Raw genomic sequence first — 14,599 nt, 5'->3', positions numbered from 1 at the left:
ACTCAAGAGCTTAGATTCCCTAACCAAAATAAAAATTAAGGTTAGAAGCTAAGTAGAAGACTATGAGAACTTAAAAGAACAAGTACATAAATGAACTAGAGTTTTGGGTTACCTTGAAGACTTGTAAGACCAATCTACACCTCAAACCGAAATTCTATAAAACCTTACTTCCCAAAGTGTTTGATAAGCTTATGATGATCAAGCTTATGATTCCCCAACCCAGGTGTTTACACTCTCACACTCACTTAGCACTTGTAGCCTCTGAATTTAGAGCAACAGATGAATAATGGCTGGGTACTAGGTCCTATTTATAGAGTTTAGGAATGAAATGATCTTAATTTCACTTGAATAAAAATAATGGCTTTTTAGGTGAAAATAATTTGAATAATCGTTCAGCAAAGGCTGAAGACTCGTTCAAAAAGATGCTGGACTTATCAAGAGGTTGAATGGCTGAATGGAAAATGATTTCAAAATGTTTCAAAATATACTGAAGGAGGTGATATATCGCCATGGCCAGTATGCCCGAGGCTGTCGTGCATCGTCTCGTGTTTTCCGTATCTGCGTGCTGCGATATATCGCCCCCTATAGCTGCGATATATCGGCACACGCTGATTAATTACACACGAAATTACACATTTTTAGCTAAGTTTGAATGGAGTAAACAACCTTAACTAAGCCCTCAACGTATTCAAAGCTGCTGACTGACCTTATAGCATTCAAACTTTTACCCTTATTAAATTAAATCCTCAAAATACTTAATCCTTAATCATCCATACATAACATGTGCTTAAAATCCTATTGGTCCTTATCTAAACCTTATAGTATAATAAATATTATCCTTAATATCAGTCATATAATCAAATATTAGGTTAACATTAATATTCTTAAACTATAGGTTAAACTTAGAAAATCTACAAGTACTACTATGAGTGTCAAAATAATTCCCGGTCTGAACCAAAAATCCACAGCTACAAAGATAATACTATAATACTACTATCTAACTAGCTAAGTAAAGTTCTTGGACTCTACAATACTGTAATCTACAACGGCAGACCATGGAACTCAGCATCAAACAAACAGCGAACATGCAAGAGGAAAAAGTAAAAGAAGCAAGACTAAAATTTTAATTATAGTTAGCAAGCAAGAAAAAAGTACTGAGTAGATGAAGATGGCTTCAATGGAAAATGAGAATTAAAATGTTACTTTAATGCCAAGCAATGCCATCAACTGAGCAACGAACTCAGGGTGCCCTGGCCAAGCTGCTCTAGCCACCAAATTTCCATCTGTGAAGCAACGATCGATCGGATCAGGTTCCAACCAAGTTGCTCCTGCTAAAACCACATTAAGTTTTACAGCTGGGTATGCAGTACATTTCGTCCCCTACAAATACAGCAAATAAATAAAGAAAATGAGGGTTGTCACAATGTGGAAGTGACATCAAAATAAGTTTTACATTTCATGGTGGTCAAAGAATAATTAAAATTACTTATGCAAGTCACTTGACTTCAGTTCATATAGAATGTAATGGTTCTGAAAGTATATTTTGTGATTGTTGGTAGAGTCTAAGATTCTTTATGAGTTATAGCACCAGGGCACTAGATACATATAACTATTAACAAGTTAACAAGTGATTTCATTGTTAGATGATTATGTATACCTGCAGGACCCCAGCAGCAGATAAAATTTGTTGGCCATGGCAGATAGATGCAACAGGCTTATTGGCTTCCATAAAGTGCTTCACTATGGCAATGACTTCCTTATCCAGTGCTAGATACTCTGGAGCTCGTCCTCCGGGGATGACAAGAGCATCATAACTTGATGCGTCTAAACCTTCGAAATTAGCAGTCAATACGAAATCATGGCCTGGCTTTTCACTGTATGTTTGATCACCTTCAAAATCATGCACAACAGTTGGACAGGTGTCACCAACCTTATTTTTGGGGCAAACTGCATCAACATGGCACCCTAGAGCTTCAAGAGACTGGAAAGGAACTTTAATCTCGTAATCTTCCATGTAATCCTGACAGTAAGAATGGAAGAAAACAGGCCATGGTCAGTAACCGTGGCAAACTGAAATTTCAAGTTTGACTGGAATGAAAAGCACACTTGCTATATCTAGACAAGGAATAGATTAACCATTTAATAGATAGATTATGAATAGAATAAGGATATGACTTCGATCAAATGAAAGAACACCATATTAATTATGAATAACGATGGAATCTGAAAATAAATAAATAAATAAGGATATCAATAGAAAAAATAATTTAGAATTAATTTTTGAATTGAATAGGCATATAAAAAACCTAGAGATGAGAAATAAACATACCTAGATGACTTATATATCAGGACTTAATCTTCCTCTTCAAAAGAAAACAAATGTACAGAGAAAATAAATGAACAGCTAAGTTATGATGCCCATTTTCATGCTTCCTACCTCAGCAGTGGCCATAGAAAGTCTGAAAACCAAAGAAAATTAATAAAGAGCATAGGAATCCAAATATATATTTAACTAGTTGTAAGCAGATAAAACACACATTAACTAATATAACTAGAAGAACAAAAATTCATTTCTCATATTTAACCACACCTGTGGTACAAACAAATAACAAGAATTGACACACTGAACAAAACATTATACAAGAAAAATGAGAACAAACAAGTTGCAGTAAATGACTTCAGCAAGGGCATTTATGCTAAGTACATTATGATGTTACAACAGTATAAATAAGAGACCATTTTTGTGCGTGCATCCAACAATGTGAAAAACTTCATTTAAAAATTTGAAAGATAAAAAGAGGATCACAACCAAGCTCACTAGAGACTACTATGCACAAGACTAAGTATAAATATAATACATATGAAGACACATCAATTCCAGCTTCACATTTGAACATACAGAATTATATCAAAGCTAAAGCTAGTCCTTAAATACCAATAAGAAAATCCTAAAATACTAATTTGAAGAAATTCATAATATAAACCCTAACTTTTATCTATTTACACACTAAAAGACTTGCATCCAAACAAAATCGAAAATGATGGAGATAATAAGAGAGAGGTATAGAGATTTAATATTCATAATATTAGAAAGAGAGGCTACAAGAGAGAAAATGTGAAATTGATTGAGCAATTGACAGAGAAAATCTAATGGAAGAACAAAATGACCAAAGCAAGTTGATTGAGCAAGTCGCCAGAGAAAATCCACGGATCCACAGAGCGAATCACCGGAGCAAGTTCACAGATCAACGGAGCAGTGGCGAATCTCCCATTGTACGATCAATCAATAATGATAGAGACAGAGAGAACTGCTCTTGTCAAAGAGAGACTAATGACTTTTTGGTTGGGCTTGGGCTTATTGAGTTTTAATTTAAAGCCCATTGTACTATTAGTCAAAACTCACATACAAGTATAGCTAAAGAGAATGTGCTGAACGTATATGTTCCGTAATACATTTCTAATCTATTTTGTTTTCATTTACTTACTGTAATACTTTTTAAATACACTTATTCTTATGCATTATGGAAAATATATTTTCTTGTAGTGAGATCTTGATCTGTATTTGCTTGTAGCTATGATCTTGTTAACCTTGCAGCCTGGCTTCTGATACCACTGTAGGAAGAAAACTGAGAATAAAGGTGAAGATCAAAGCTATATAAACACAGAGTTCTAAGCTTATAATATCTAAAAGATTCAGATCAAACAAAATAAACAATTTAACAATGTTAAGATCAGAAACAAGTATTAAACAAATATGAAAATAAGGAAGAAGAACACCATAAATTTTATCCTGGTTCAGCTAACAAATAGTTAGCCTACATCCAGCTTTCCCCAAGGGTTTTATTGATCTTTGACAAATGTTACACCTCTGTTACAACAGCTCCAAATTCGTCTGAAATACACCAATCCTTTAAACAAGAAAGCCAGTATTTTACTAAGCTAATCTCTCCCAAAAACTCTCTAATTTTCACTCAAGAATGAACTCCTCACAATACAAAGATTTCCTCACACACTCATACAAGAATTCACTCAACTCTCCTAGGAATTCTCTGAGCCGAAACCTTCTGTATTAGAACTTCTTGATGAACCTCTTCAATCTGAAAAACCAGAGCACTCTTCTCAGCTTTCTCTCCTTGTCATTAGAATAATGAGCTTCTCATATATATATACACATTGGTCTTCAAGAACTTGGACACCTCTGCAAGTTCTGTTTAAAAAGAACAAGAAACCAATATAACTGAAGTGTAACCGAAAATAAAGCTAATTAGTTATGTCATGATTACTATTTTTACCACAGTAACCACCATTTTCGATCGTCTAGCTAATATATATGTATACTTTTTTTATTGATTTATAATAGGTGGTGGGGAGACATAGGTTTAGCTTTCGCCAGAGATCAACTGCTAAAGTGGTACATTTGGTCCATCGCCTGCCTAACCGATCCAATCTTGTCAAAACAAAGGCTTGAGCTAACAAAATCCATTTCGTTTATCTATATGATTGATGATATTTTTGACGTTTATGGCTCTCTTGATGAACTCGTTCTCTTCACCGAGGTTGTATCTCGGTTAATATATATATATAAATATATTTGTTCAGTAATGCTTCAAAATTATCAATTAATATATGTATATATATAGAAATTTAGAGAAATTATAGCTTAATTTTTTTTTTGCACGATGGCGTACATTGTATTTATAATAGACATTTTGCTAATTTTTGAAAAATTCTAAATAATTTACAGTGTCAAAATCAGAGTTCAAGCAGTCATTTACACGCATACCTAATTTTTTTTATACTTGTGGAGAACGAACCATTGGCGGGATGACTTATAAATATTATGTACATTATCATTTAAAAAAATTAGGTTATAATTTCTCTAAGTACCGAAAATATAAAATGTCTTTACAGTGGAGACAAAATTATTGTCTCCACCAAAGAAGCTCCCTGTATATATTAGTGTTAATTAGTTATTGATTCATTAATTTTACAGCTGGGAAAACAGTGCTATAGAAAAGCTTCCAGACTACATGAAGACATGTTTTAAAGCCCTAGATAATATGATTAACGAATCTAGCCATATGATCTATCAAAAGCATGGATGGAACCCTTTACACTCTCTTCGAAAGACGGTACTAAACACAATTTTTTTTCTTCTGAATTTATTGTAATAATAATGGTTTTGCATGCAATTCGTAAATTTCGAAAAATAAATAATAATATTTGATCTCTTGATGTTATGAATTTGCAGTGGGCAAGTTTGTGCGAAGCCTTTTTAGTAGAAGCAAAATGGTTTGCATCAGGGCACGTGCCAAAGGCAGAGGAGTACTTGAAAAATGGTGTGGTGAGCTCAGGAGTGCATGTGGTGCTAGTCCATATATTTGCTCTCTTGGGTGAAAGTCTAACCCAAAACACGATGGACTTTGTGGAAAACATGCCTTCCATTATTACTTCTACAGCATATATGACATGATATGACATGTCACTAATTATGAATCACCCACTAATTAAACCTTACATATATGATATGAAATGAATCACCCACAGTAATATTATTTATGAATCACCCACTAATTACACCTTCCATATATGATATGACATGATTAATTATTGGTATATATAATTTTATATGGAATCATATTAAATTACAACTTCTATATATATATTTGTATTGATCATATATTTTGTGGTTGTAACTTGTAAGTTATAGTATCAAACCATAAATAAATAAATAGGAGAGTAGAGAGAAAGCTAGGGCTATTCCCTTTGATATTTGTTTTCGACTTTTATTTTTGGTGCAAATATGTTTGATTGGGGTAATAGAATGATATAGAATAGAAAATAATCAATTTTTATTTTATTATTTTGTATGATTGCATTTTAGAATATTGAAATGTTATTTCAATAGAATAATTTTTATACTAATTTAGTTAAATAAATATTATATTTAAAAATTAGAGAAAAATCATTCCAATGTAAAATTGAAAAATTAATTTTTTTTCATTCAATTTTCAAAATTTACTCCAACCAAATGTTGATTTTTCTTTTCTCTCAATGAAATTATTTAGGTATACCACGTGATTGGGGCGAGACTTAACTTGTAACACGTTCTACAATACCGATCACTTATACCGACATTATGATTAGGAAAGAAAAAAAAAAAAGACACCACTACAATTATTTATTGGTCATAATTAAGTTTAATTTGTATACTTTATCTTTTTTCATAGTAAACACCGAGGTCACATCACAGTGGTATACCCTCAATTAAGACTCTTCACAATGATTATAATATCAAATATATATATATATATTTATTTATGTGTAATTGTAGGATGAGAATCAAGAAGGACATGATGGATCGTATGTGGAATGTTACATGAAGGAAAGAGAGAGGTCTTGTATTGAAGATGCAAGAGAGGAAATAATGGAAAAGATTTCAGAAGCATGAAAGTGTCTCAACAAAGAATGCATATTTCGAAATGCAGTGTTTCCATCAACTTTCCTCAACGCTTCTCTCAATCTCGCAAGATTGGTTCCTTTGATGTATAGTTATGATAACAACCAACGCCTACCCACTCTTGAACAACAGGTCAAATCCTTGCTATATGACCCTTAAAAAAAAAGAGTGGGTAAAATAAAAATTAATCATGTGATTAAGTTATATATATATATATATATATATATATATATAAAGATGATTCTACGGTACACCCCAAAAAAGTGGCACATTGGTGCATCTTTTGGTGTTTTTGGCTTGGAAAGTAATTCTCGTAATTTTTTTATGATCGTATACATTGTATTTATTATGAACTTCCTACAAATTTTCAGAAAATTTCGAATAATTTACCGTGCTAAAAATAAGGTTCAAACATGTTACCTTCCATGCGCATAAAAAAATAGTCACTTGTGCAACAAACTATTTGAACTTTGTTTTCTACACTGTAAATACACAGCCATAAAAAAATTATGTCGAAAATATTTCTCGAACCAAAAACTAGAAAAGGGTACACCGTTGCGCTCCTTTTTGGTAGTGCAACGAAGAACTCCCCAAAAATATATATTCACATACTTGCTCAAAATGTTTATGGTTAATCTAGTTATGTGTGGTAATTAGGGCTGGGCATCGGTTAGTTGGCCAGGTTGAGGATGTTTAAATGAGTCAACCCAATTACATTGACATAGAGAATTCTAACCCATTTAAAACATTTTAAATATATAACCCAACCCTACTAATTACATTAAAGGTTGGGTTGGGTTATAACCCATTTAAAAAAATCTATTCAATAATAATGTTGAAAAGATGATCAAATTAAAATCTAAAATGAAGAAAATAATGTCTTAGTAGTTTCTACTGCTAGTTAGTACTTAACAACTCAAATATTACAGTCATTCAAATTCGAAACACAAGTCTTAAAATCATTACAGTCATCCATAAAAGTATGTAAATAGTTCATAGAAATTTAAATTGAGTAAAAAAAGCTTGAATCCATCAATCAACAATGGCGATGAGTGCATTGGTCTTCTCTTTTGTTGCCGCCTTGTCCCTAAGTTTGTTGTCTACAATTCAAAAAAAAAAATCAAAACATTTCAGTACTTAAATGATTTTGAGCAATTAAAAAATAATCAACAATTCCAAACAAAATATTCAATTATTTCAGCACTAATTTATTTGAGCAAATATCAAAACATTTCAGCACTTATATGATTTTGAGCAAATAAAAAATAATAATCAATAATTCAAAAGGACATATTCAATTATGTCATAACTTATTTTTAGCAAATATCGTAATATTTAACACTTAACAAATAAATAGTTTTAAAATATGACAAATATTCACAAATAATTACATATTTCAGAATTATAACTTATTTTAGTAAACAATTTCAGCAACCAATATGTTCACGAATCATCATCAAAACACTATTAATCAAATAATTATAGAAAAAATATACCTATTCCTTGAGATTTAACACTTTGACAGCAATATTTCTCCTATTTCTTTAGACTTTGACAATATCAATCAGATCCTAGTGCATAAAGATAAAATAGTTTAGCAATAATATAAAATACAATTAACAATATTAATAAACAAAATCACATGACAGAATATAACATAGTTTTTTTAGTTAGTTTGACCAAATCAAAATAATAATACAAATTACAAAAGTTAATAATCACTACAAGAAAATTGATTTTTAGCTACCAAATAGTATTGGTAGTAAAACATATTATTCACTACCAAATTTTAGTAGTGAAATGTCATCGTAGTAAATTCTAAACAAATAAAACCAAATATTTCTACTACCAAAATATTTAGTAGTTAGTTTTCCCTTTAGCAACCAATAATTTTTTGGAGCGAAATATTAATTTTTTTGCTACCAATAATATAGCTACCATTTTTCTTTCATAGCAAAATTATGTGTTTTAGCAACCAATTTTTAGCATTTTTTTTGTTGTTGCAAATTTGTTTTTTTTTAGCTACCAATTTAGCTATCATATTTATTTAGTAGCAAAATATTATTTTTAACTACCCATTTAGCTACCATTTGTCTTTAGTAGCAAAATAATTTTTTTAGCTACCACTTTTTTTAGTAGGAAATTATGTTATTAGCACCAACTTTTAACTTCACTATTTTATGTTTGGCAAAGAAGATTCTCCGGCAAGGATATTTTTGGCCTACCATGATCGAAGACTCTATGGAATTCGTTAAGAAGTGTGATAAGTGCCAACAATTTTCCAAGATACCACGAGCAACCCAAAATGAGCTTAAACAGATGCAAAGCACATGGTCATTCGTAGTCTAGGAATTGACCTGATCGGGTCTTTGCCTACGGGAAAAGGGAATGTCAAGTATACAGTAGTTGTTGTTGACTACTTTACTAAGTGGGCTGAAGCTGAGCCACTCGCAACAATCATGACCAAGAAAGTATTGGATTTCGTCATCAAAAACATTATATGTCGATATGGGTTGCCGAAATTTTTTTGTCTCAGATAATGGCACACAATTTGGCAGCGATCTTTTCACTGATTTCTGCGAACGACACGGCATTACAAAGAGTTTTTCGTCAGTTGCTCATCCACAAGCCAACAGACAGGTTGATGGCGTTAACAAAACTCTAAAGGATACATTGAAAATACCTACAGAGACAACATGTCGTCGCTGTAGGGCCAAAAATTCAATTTTGTTATTTTGAAAGTGACCTACAGAGACGACATGTCGTCGCAATAGGATCCAATTTTTTAAAAAAAAATTAATTTTACGAGTGTCCTATCATGCCACATTTAACACGCGAGCACAGCAATAAAGTTTGCACCAAACGTTTTCAGAGAGGCTACTACATGCCTATATATAGGGTATTTCTAAGGTGCATCATTGCACCTTTTCTTGTTTGCACTCGTGAAAAGTTTTCTACGTTATCATTTTTTTATAACTATATATATTGTAGTTATTTAGAGGATTCTGCAAATATTTTAGAAAATTTTGAATAATTTATCGTATTAAAAATAAAGTTCAAATATGTTATTGTACGTGTGACTACTTTTTTTTATACGCGTGGAAAACAATATGTTTGAACATTATTTTTGGTACTCTAAATTATTTAGAATTTTCTAAAAATTTGTAAGATATAAATAACTATAATATAGACGTTCAAAAAAAAAAATTATATCAAAAACTTTCCGCAGGGTACAAACAAAAAAAAGTACACTCATGCACGCTTGGTGCAAAGAAATTTCATATATATATATATATATATAAGCATAGACTAGCCTGTGTGAAAACGTTTGGTGCAAACTCTTTTGCCGTTGCACGTTTAAGGGCCCGTGTTAAACGTGGTATGTTCTTTTAGTTTGAAAGAAACTATAACCTAGCAACAACAGTTTGGTGAGAGAGTTATTGGTCTTTCTGTATATAAGAGGGTCAGGTGGAGTTAGTTTCCTTATTAATTGTAGTAATTCCTCTTCACTCCACACTGGATCCTTAGCTACCCATTCTCTCATATAGCTATGGCATTGTCTTCCTACGCATCTTTTCGTTCCTTCAAATCCTGCTCAGTTTCCAACTCTCAAAACAGAATTACAGCTTTTGAAAACTCCAAACCTTTTAGGAGTGATTATGATCTCACTATGCCACCAAAATTGATCAATATTAATAATACCCACCATCATAATACTTTGTCAATATCTACCCCCTTACAAAAGTCCAAACCTTTCATTAATATTGATCATGTAAGTTTTCTCGTCCGACCTTTTAATTTATACGTACAATATATATCCTCTCTTTTTTATTTTTTTGGTTATGTATATTATCTAACTCATTTATACAAATTAAAATATATATTGCAGGATTTGGATATATATAGAGACGTTATAAGAAAAGCAGGAGAAGATCCATTTGAAGGGCTTAAGATGATTGATGCAATCCAACGGCTAGGAATTGACTATATCTTCGAGGAAGAGATTGATGGAATTCTACAAAGCCAATCTCATCATAAGTTTTTTAACGAATTCGAACATCATCATCAAGATGATCTGCATGAGGTTGCTCTTCGTTTTCGACTCTTGAGGCAACATGGTCACTTCATTCCTGCTGGTTCGTAATCCTTTTGAAAAAATTTAAATATATATTCATGCAGTACTTCTTAACTTATACGTGTATATTATTTTAATATAGATGCAATATACTCTTACGTATATATGTTTGATAAAGATTAATCATGAATTAATAAATATATTTTTACTCGTAATAATAGAAAACAGGGATCCTCATTTTATTATTAATTTAAAGCATATTAGAGGAAAGTATTATGGACCAATATTGGGCCAATAACGGAGTAGCCAGGTGTTTTGTGAATTAATTGTTTGTATAAAAGTAATACATAAATAAATGAAGTGTTGTCAAATCAATTAATTAGTGGGGCCAATAACGGGGGCACTCATAATATATCACTCACTTTATACCATATTTGTTCATATTTCATGAATATATTTAATATATAATAAGTAATTATTTTAAAAATTATTTTAAAAATAATAAGTAATTATTTTAAAAATTCAGATAGGCAGTCAAAATTTTAAATTTTAATTATTACTCTTTATTTAATTAAGTAGATTGTGTCTTATATCAGATATTTTTAACAAGTACAAGGACAATAACGGAAAGTTCAGCATAAGGCTAAGTGAGGACGTCGACGGCTTAATGAGCTTATATGAAGCGTCGCATCTAAGCATAGAAGGAGAACATATCCTCGACGAAGCTGCCTTATTTAGTGCTCAACACCTAGACGCGTTCATGAAACGTCCTCATCTTTGCCAGACAAGATTTGTGGCAAGGACACTTGAAAATCCCTGTCACAAAACCTTATCTATGTTCACAGCCAAGGACCTTTTTGGTGTTTATCCTAGTGAGAATGGGCACATAAATGTGTTAAAAGAACTGGCAAAAGTTGAATTTAATAGAGTTCAGTTCCTACACAGAATGGAAATTGATCAAGTCACCCAGTAAGTTTTATATATGTATACTTTAATTAGTAACCAACTATAGAGAACTGAGAAAAAAGGTTTTTTTTTCAAATATTTATGATTGCATTGTTCAACAGATGGTGGAAAGAGCTTGGATTGGCTAAGGAGTTGAAATTTGCAAGAGACCAACCATTAAAATGGTACCTCTGCACAGTGGCAAGTCTAGCAGATCCAAACTTGTCTGAGGAGAGGATTGAACTTACGAAACCCATTTCTCTTGTCTACATAATAGATGATATTTTTGATGTTCATGGTACACTAGACGAACTCACACTTTTCACAAACGCAGTTAATAAGTACGTACAGACACATCACAATTTTTTTTTTCTTGAATTAGTTAACATATATATACCATAAAATATTATAACAATTGAATCTGTTGATCGCTTTTGCAGATGGGATATAACCGCTAATAAAGAGCAGTTACCAGACTACTTGAAGATATGTTTCAAGGCACTTGATGGTATAACCAACGAAATTAGCCACGTGGTGTACAGAAAACATGGATGGAATCCCATTGACTCCTTAAGAAAATCGGTATAGACAAATCAGATTTACAATTAATTTGCCAATGAAATAAACATGCATATTAAACACATTTTCGATCTATAATAAGAAGAAAACTTATTTGTTGTATTGACGTACGTGTAATACAAATTGCTGATATTGTTTTTTTGTTACTGTTCAAAAGTGGGGAAAACTATGCAATGCGTTCTTATTAGAAGCACAGTGGTTTGCTTCTGGGAAGTTACCAAATGAAGAGGAGTATTTGAAGAACGCGATTGTGAGTTCAGGGGTCCATGTGGTGCTAGTTCATATGTTCTTTCTCTTGGGTCAAGGTATATCCATGGAAGCTGTAAACTTACTCGACGACATTCCAGGCCTTGTGTCTTCTACAGCCGCAATTCTTCGTCTTTGGGACGACTTAGGAACTGCCAAGGTAACCTCATCATTGATTAGCAGATATATTAAACCGCAATCAACGGATACAATACAATAATAGCAATTAGAAAACACAATAGTATTCAAATTTTGTATAGTGAAATGATGAGATGTTACATAACCAATAAGCTTAAGTGCAGGATGAGAATCAAAATGGGCATGATGGGTCCTACGTTGAATGCTACATGAAAAAACACCAAGGTTGTTTGGTGGAAGAAGCAAGAGACCATGTGATCAGTATGATTAAAAATGAGTGGGAACGCCTCAATAAGGAGTGTTTCTCTTCAAAGCACTTTCCAATGTGCTTCAAAAAGGGTTGTCTAAATGCTGCTCGGATGGTTCCAATAATGTATGACTATGATGATAATCATCGCCTTCCAGGCCTCGAGGACTATATCAAATCACTTCTCTTTGAAACAATTAAATAGATTATTATAGTTGAAAAAAAAAAAACATGATTGAAAGTAATTATATATTTTTAAAAGAATAATTAAAGTGTGGTTGTTGAAATTATGACTTTATATATATCCGTTCAAATAAGAGCTAAAGCCGTTGTTACATTCATGAGCTGTTTATTATGTAGCTAGGGTTCAACATGATCGGCTTTGTTGTCTTAATTTATACCTAAATATCAACTCGTAATTTTTTTTCTACTAATTTTTTTTCTATCATCCCATTTTCTTAATTAATTAATTATAAAAATTTCCGCAAATATTATTGAACACCTCAGCTCGGCTGTTACTTAACAGTCTCATCTTGGTAGCTTACTCTGTTACACAGTTGGTTATCTTAACTAACTTGTCTTGTAATATCAGTTCTTGATTGTTCTGTTTTCTTTTCTGTTGTAACAAACTTCTTCTCTCTTGATATATATAAGCTCCTTAGTCTCAGCTATTCCAGTTGAGCTACATTTTACCATTTTCAATCTTTCCACATTTTTCCACTTTCTCTGTTTCGTGTTATGGTACCAGAGCCATTGTCGCCATGGCAAATGACAACAACAATTCAAACTCTTCGTCTCCCTCCACAGGTGTTCTCCCTCCCGTAGCTCCCATGGCGGTCGATCCAGTTCCTCTTCCCAGTAATCATCTCCTTCCGCTTCAATTACGTCTTGACAGATCCAATTACTCCTACTGGCGAGTTCTTGTTTTGGCTGCGGCGCGTGCTTACAGTCTTGATGGTTATCTACTCGGCACTACTTCATCACCAGTTCCTCTTCTCCTCAACAATGATCCCAATCCAGCGTACCTGGCGTGGCTCAGATCCGATCAGTTCTTGATGCATTGGCTGCTCAACTCGGTTTCGGAATCAATGCTCGGACACATCATTCAATGTCGATCCTCCTCTGAAATCTGGTCCGTTTTGGCGCGCATCTTCGCTACAAAGTCAAAAGCTCGTCTTCTCCAAGTCAAAGGACTCCTCCAGTCGACCAAGAAAGGATCCTCATCCATTGATGACTACATCCTCAAGATGAAAGGGTATGTTGATGCTCTTTCAGCCGCTGGTGAACCTCTTTCTGATGAAAATTTATGTCTCTATATTTTAGGTGGTCTTGGTGCTAAATATGAGGCTACTGTTGTGAATCTAACCAATCGTACTGAGCCCCTTACTGTTCAAGATCTTCAGTTTAGCTTGCATACCCAGGAAATGAGGCTGCATCAACAGTCCACAGGTTCTCTTGATACCATTCAGGCTAATCTTGCCAATCTTTCCCTAAGAGGCAATCACAGGTTCAACAACAGGGGCGGTCGTCCGAGCTATCGCGGTTCTTATTCTAACAGGGGTGGCCGATCTAATAGGCCAGTATGCCAACTTTGTGGGAGGACAGGTCACATTGTTCAGAAATGTTACCATAGGTTCGATGTCAACTATACAGGAACCACTGGAAGCAACACTCCCTCTCCTGAGTCCTCCTCTTCAAGTTCTGGTACAGACAGTGCGCAGGCATATCTCTCTGAATCTTTTCTTCGTGATGATGCATCTGGTTCTTGGTTCTTGGACTCGGGTGCTACCAATCACATAACCCCTGATGTTCAGAATCTCTCCTCGAAGACTGACTATAAAGGAAAGTCCAAAGTCTTAGTTGGTAATGGTAATTCCATGTCTATTTCACATATAGGCTCTAATTTCAT

General features: G+C 33.2%; 2 protein-coding genes across 2 annotated transcripts; one reads left to right on the top strand and one right to left on the bottom strand.

Moving 5' to 3' along the window:
- Nucleotides 1-1,100: 1,100 nt before the first annotated feature.
- On the bottom strand, nt 1,101-4,483 carry LOC133793745 (protein DJ-1 homolog D-like). Its single transcript, XM_062231036.1, has 5 exons — nt 4,416-4,483; nt 3,589-3,684; nt 2,438-2,459; nt 1,658-2,020; nt 1,101-1,380 (listed from the first exon to the last, which is right to left on the bottom strand). The coding sequence occupies exons 1-5, from the start codon at nt 4,481-4,483 to the stop codon at nt 1,192-1,194; spliced, it is 738 nt and encodes a 245-aa protein (XP_062087020.1). The 3' UTR covers nt 1,101-1,191.
- A 5,454-nt stretch (nt 4,484-9,937) lies between these two features.
- On the top strand, nt 9,938-13,031 carry LOC133794245 ((3S,6E)-nerolidol synthase 1-like). Its single transcript, XM_062231453.1, has 7 exons — nt 9,938-10,232; nt 10,350-10,596; nt 11,132-11,504; nt 11,603-11,821; nt 11,921-12,062; nt 12,217-12,465; nt 12,608-13,031. Exons 1-7 carry the CDS (start codon nt 10,011-10,013, stop codon nt 12,893-12,895), a joined length of 1,740 nt encoding a protein of 579 aa, XP_062087437.1. The 5' UTR covers nt 9,938-10,010; the 3' UTR covers nt 12,896-13,031.
- Nucleotides 13,032-14,599: the final 1,568 nt, after the last annotated feature.

Source organism: Humulus lupulus, chromosome 8 (assembly GCF_963169125.1).
Source record: "Humulus lupulus chromosome 8, drHumLupu1.1, whole genome shotgun sequence".
NCBI classification, from domain to species: Eukaryota; Viridiplantae; Streptophyta; class Magnoliopsida; order Rosales; family Cannabaceae; genus Humulus; species Humulus lupulus.
Note: the sequence above shows the minus strand (reverse complement) of the source record. Positions and strands in the feature narration are given on the sequence as shown.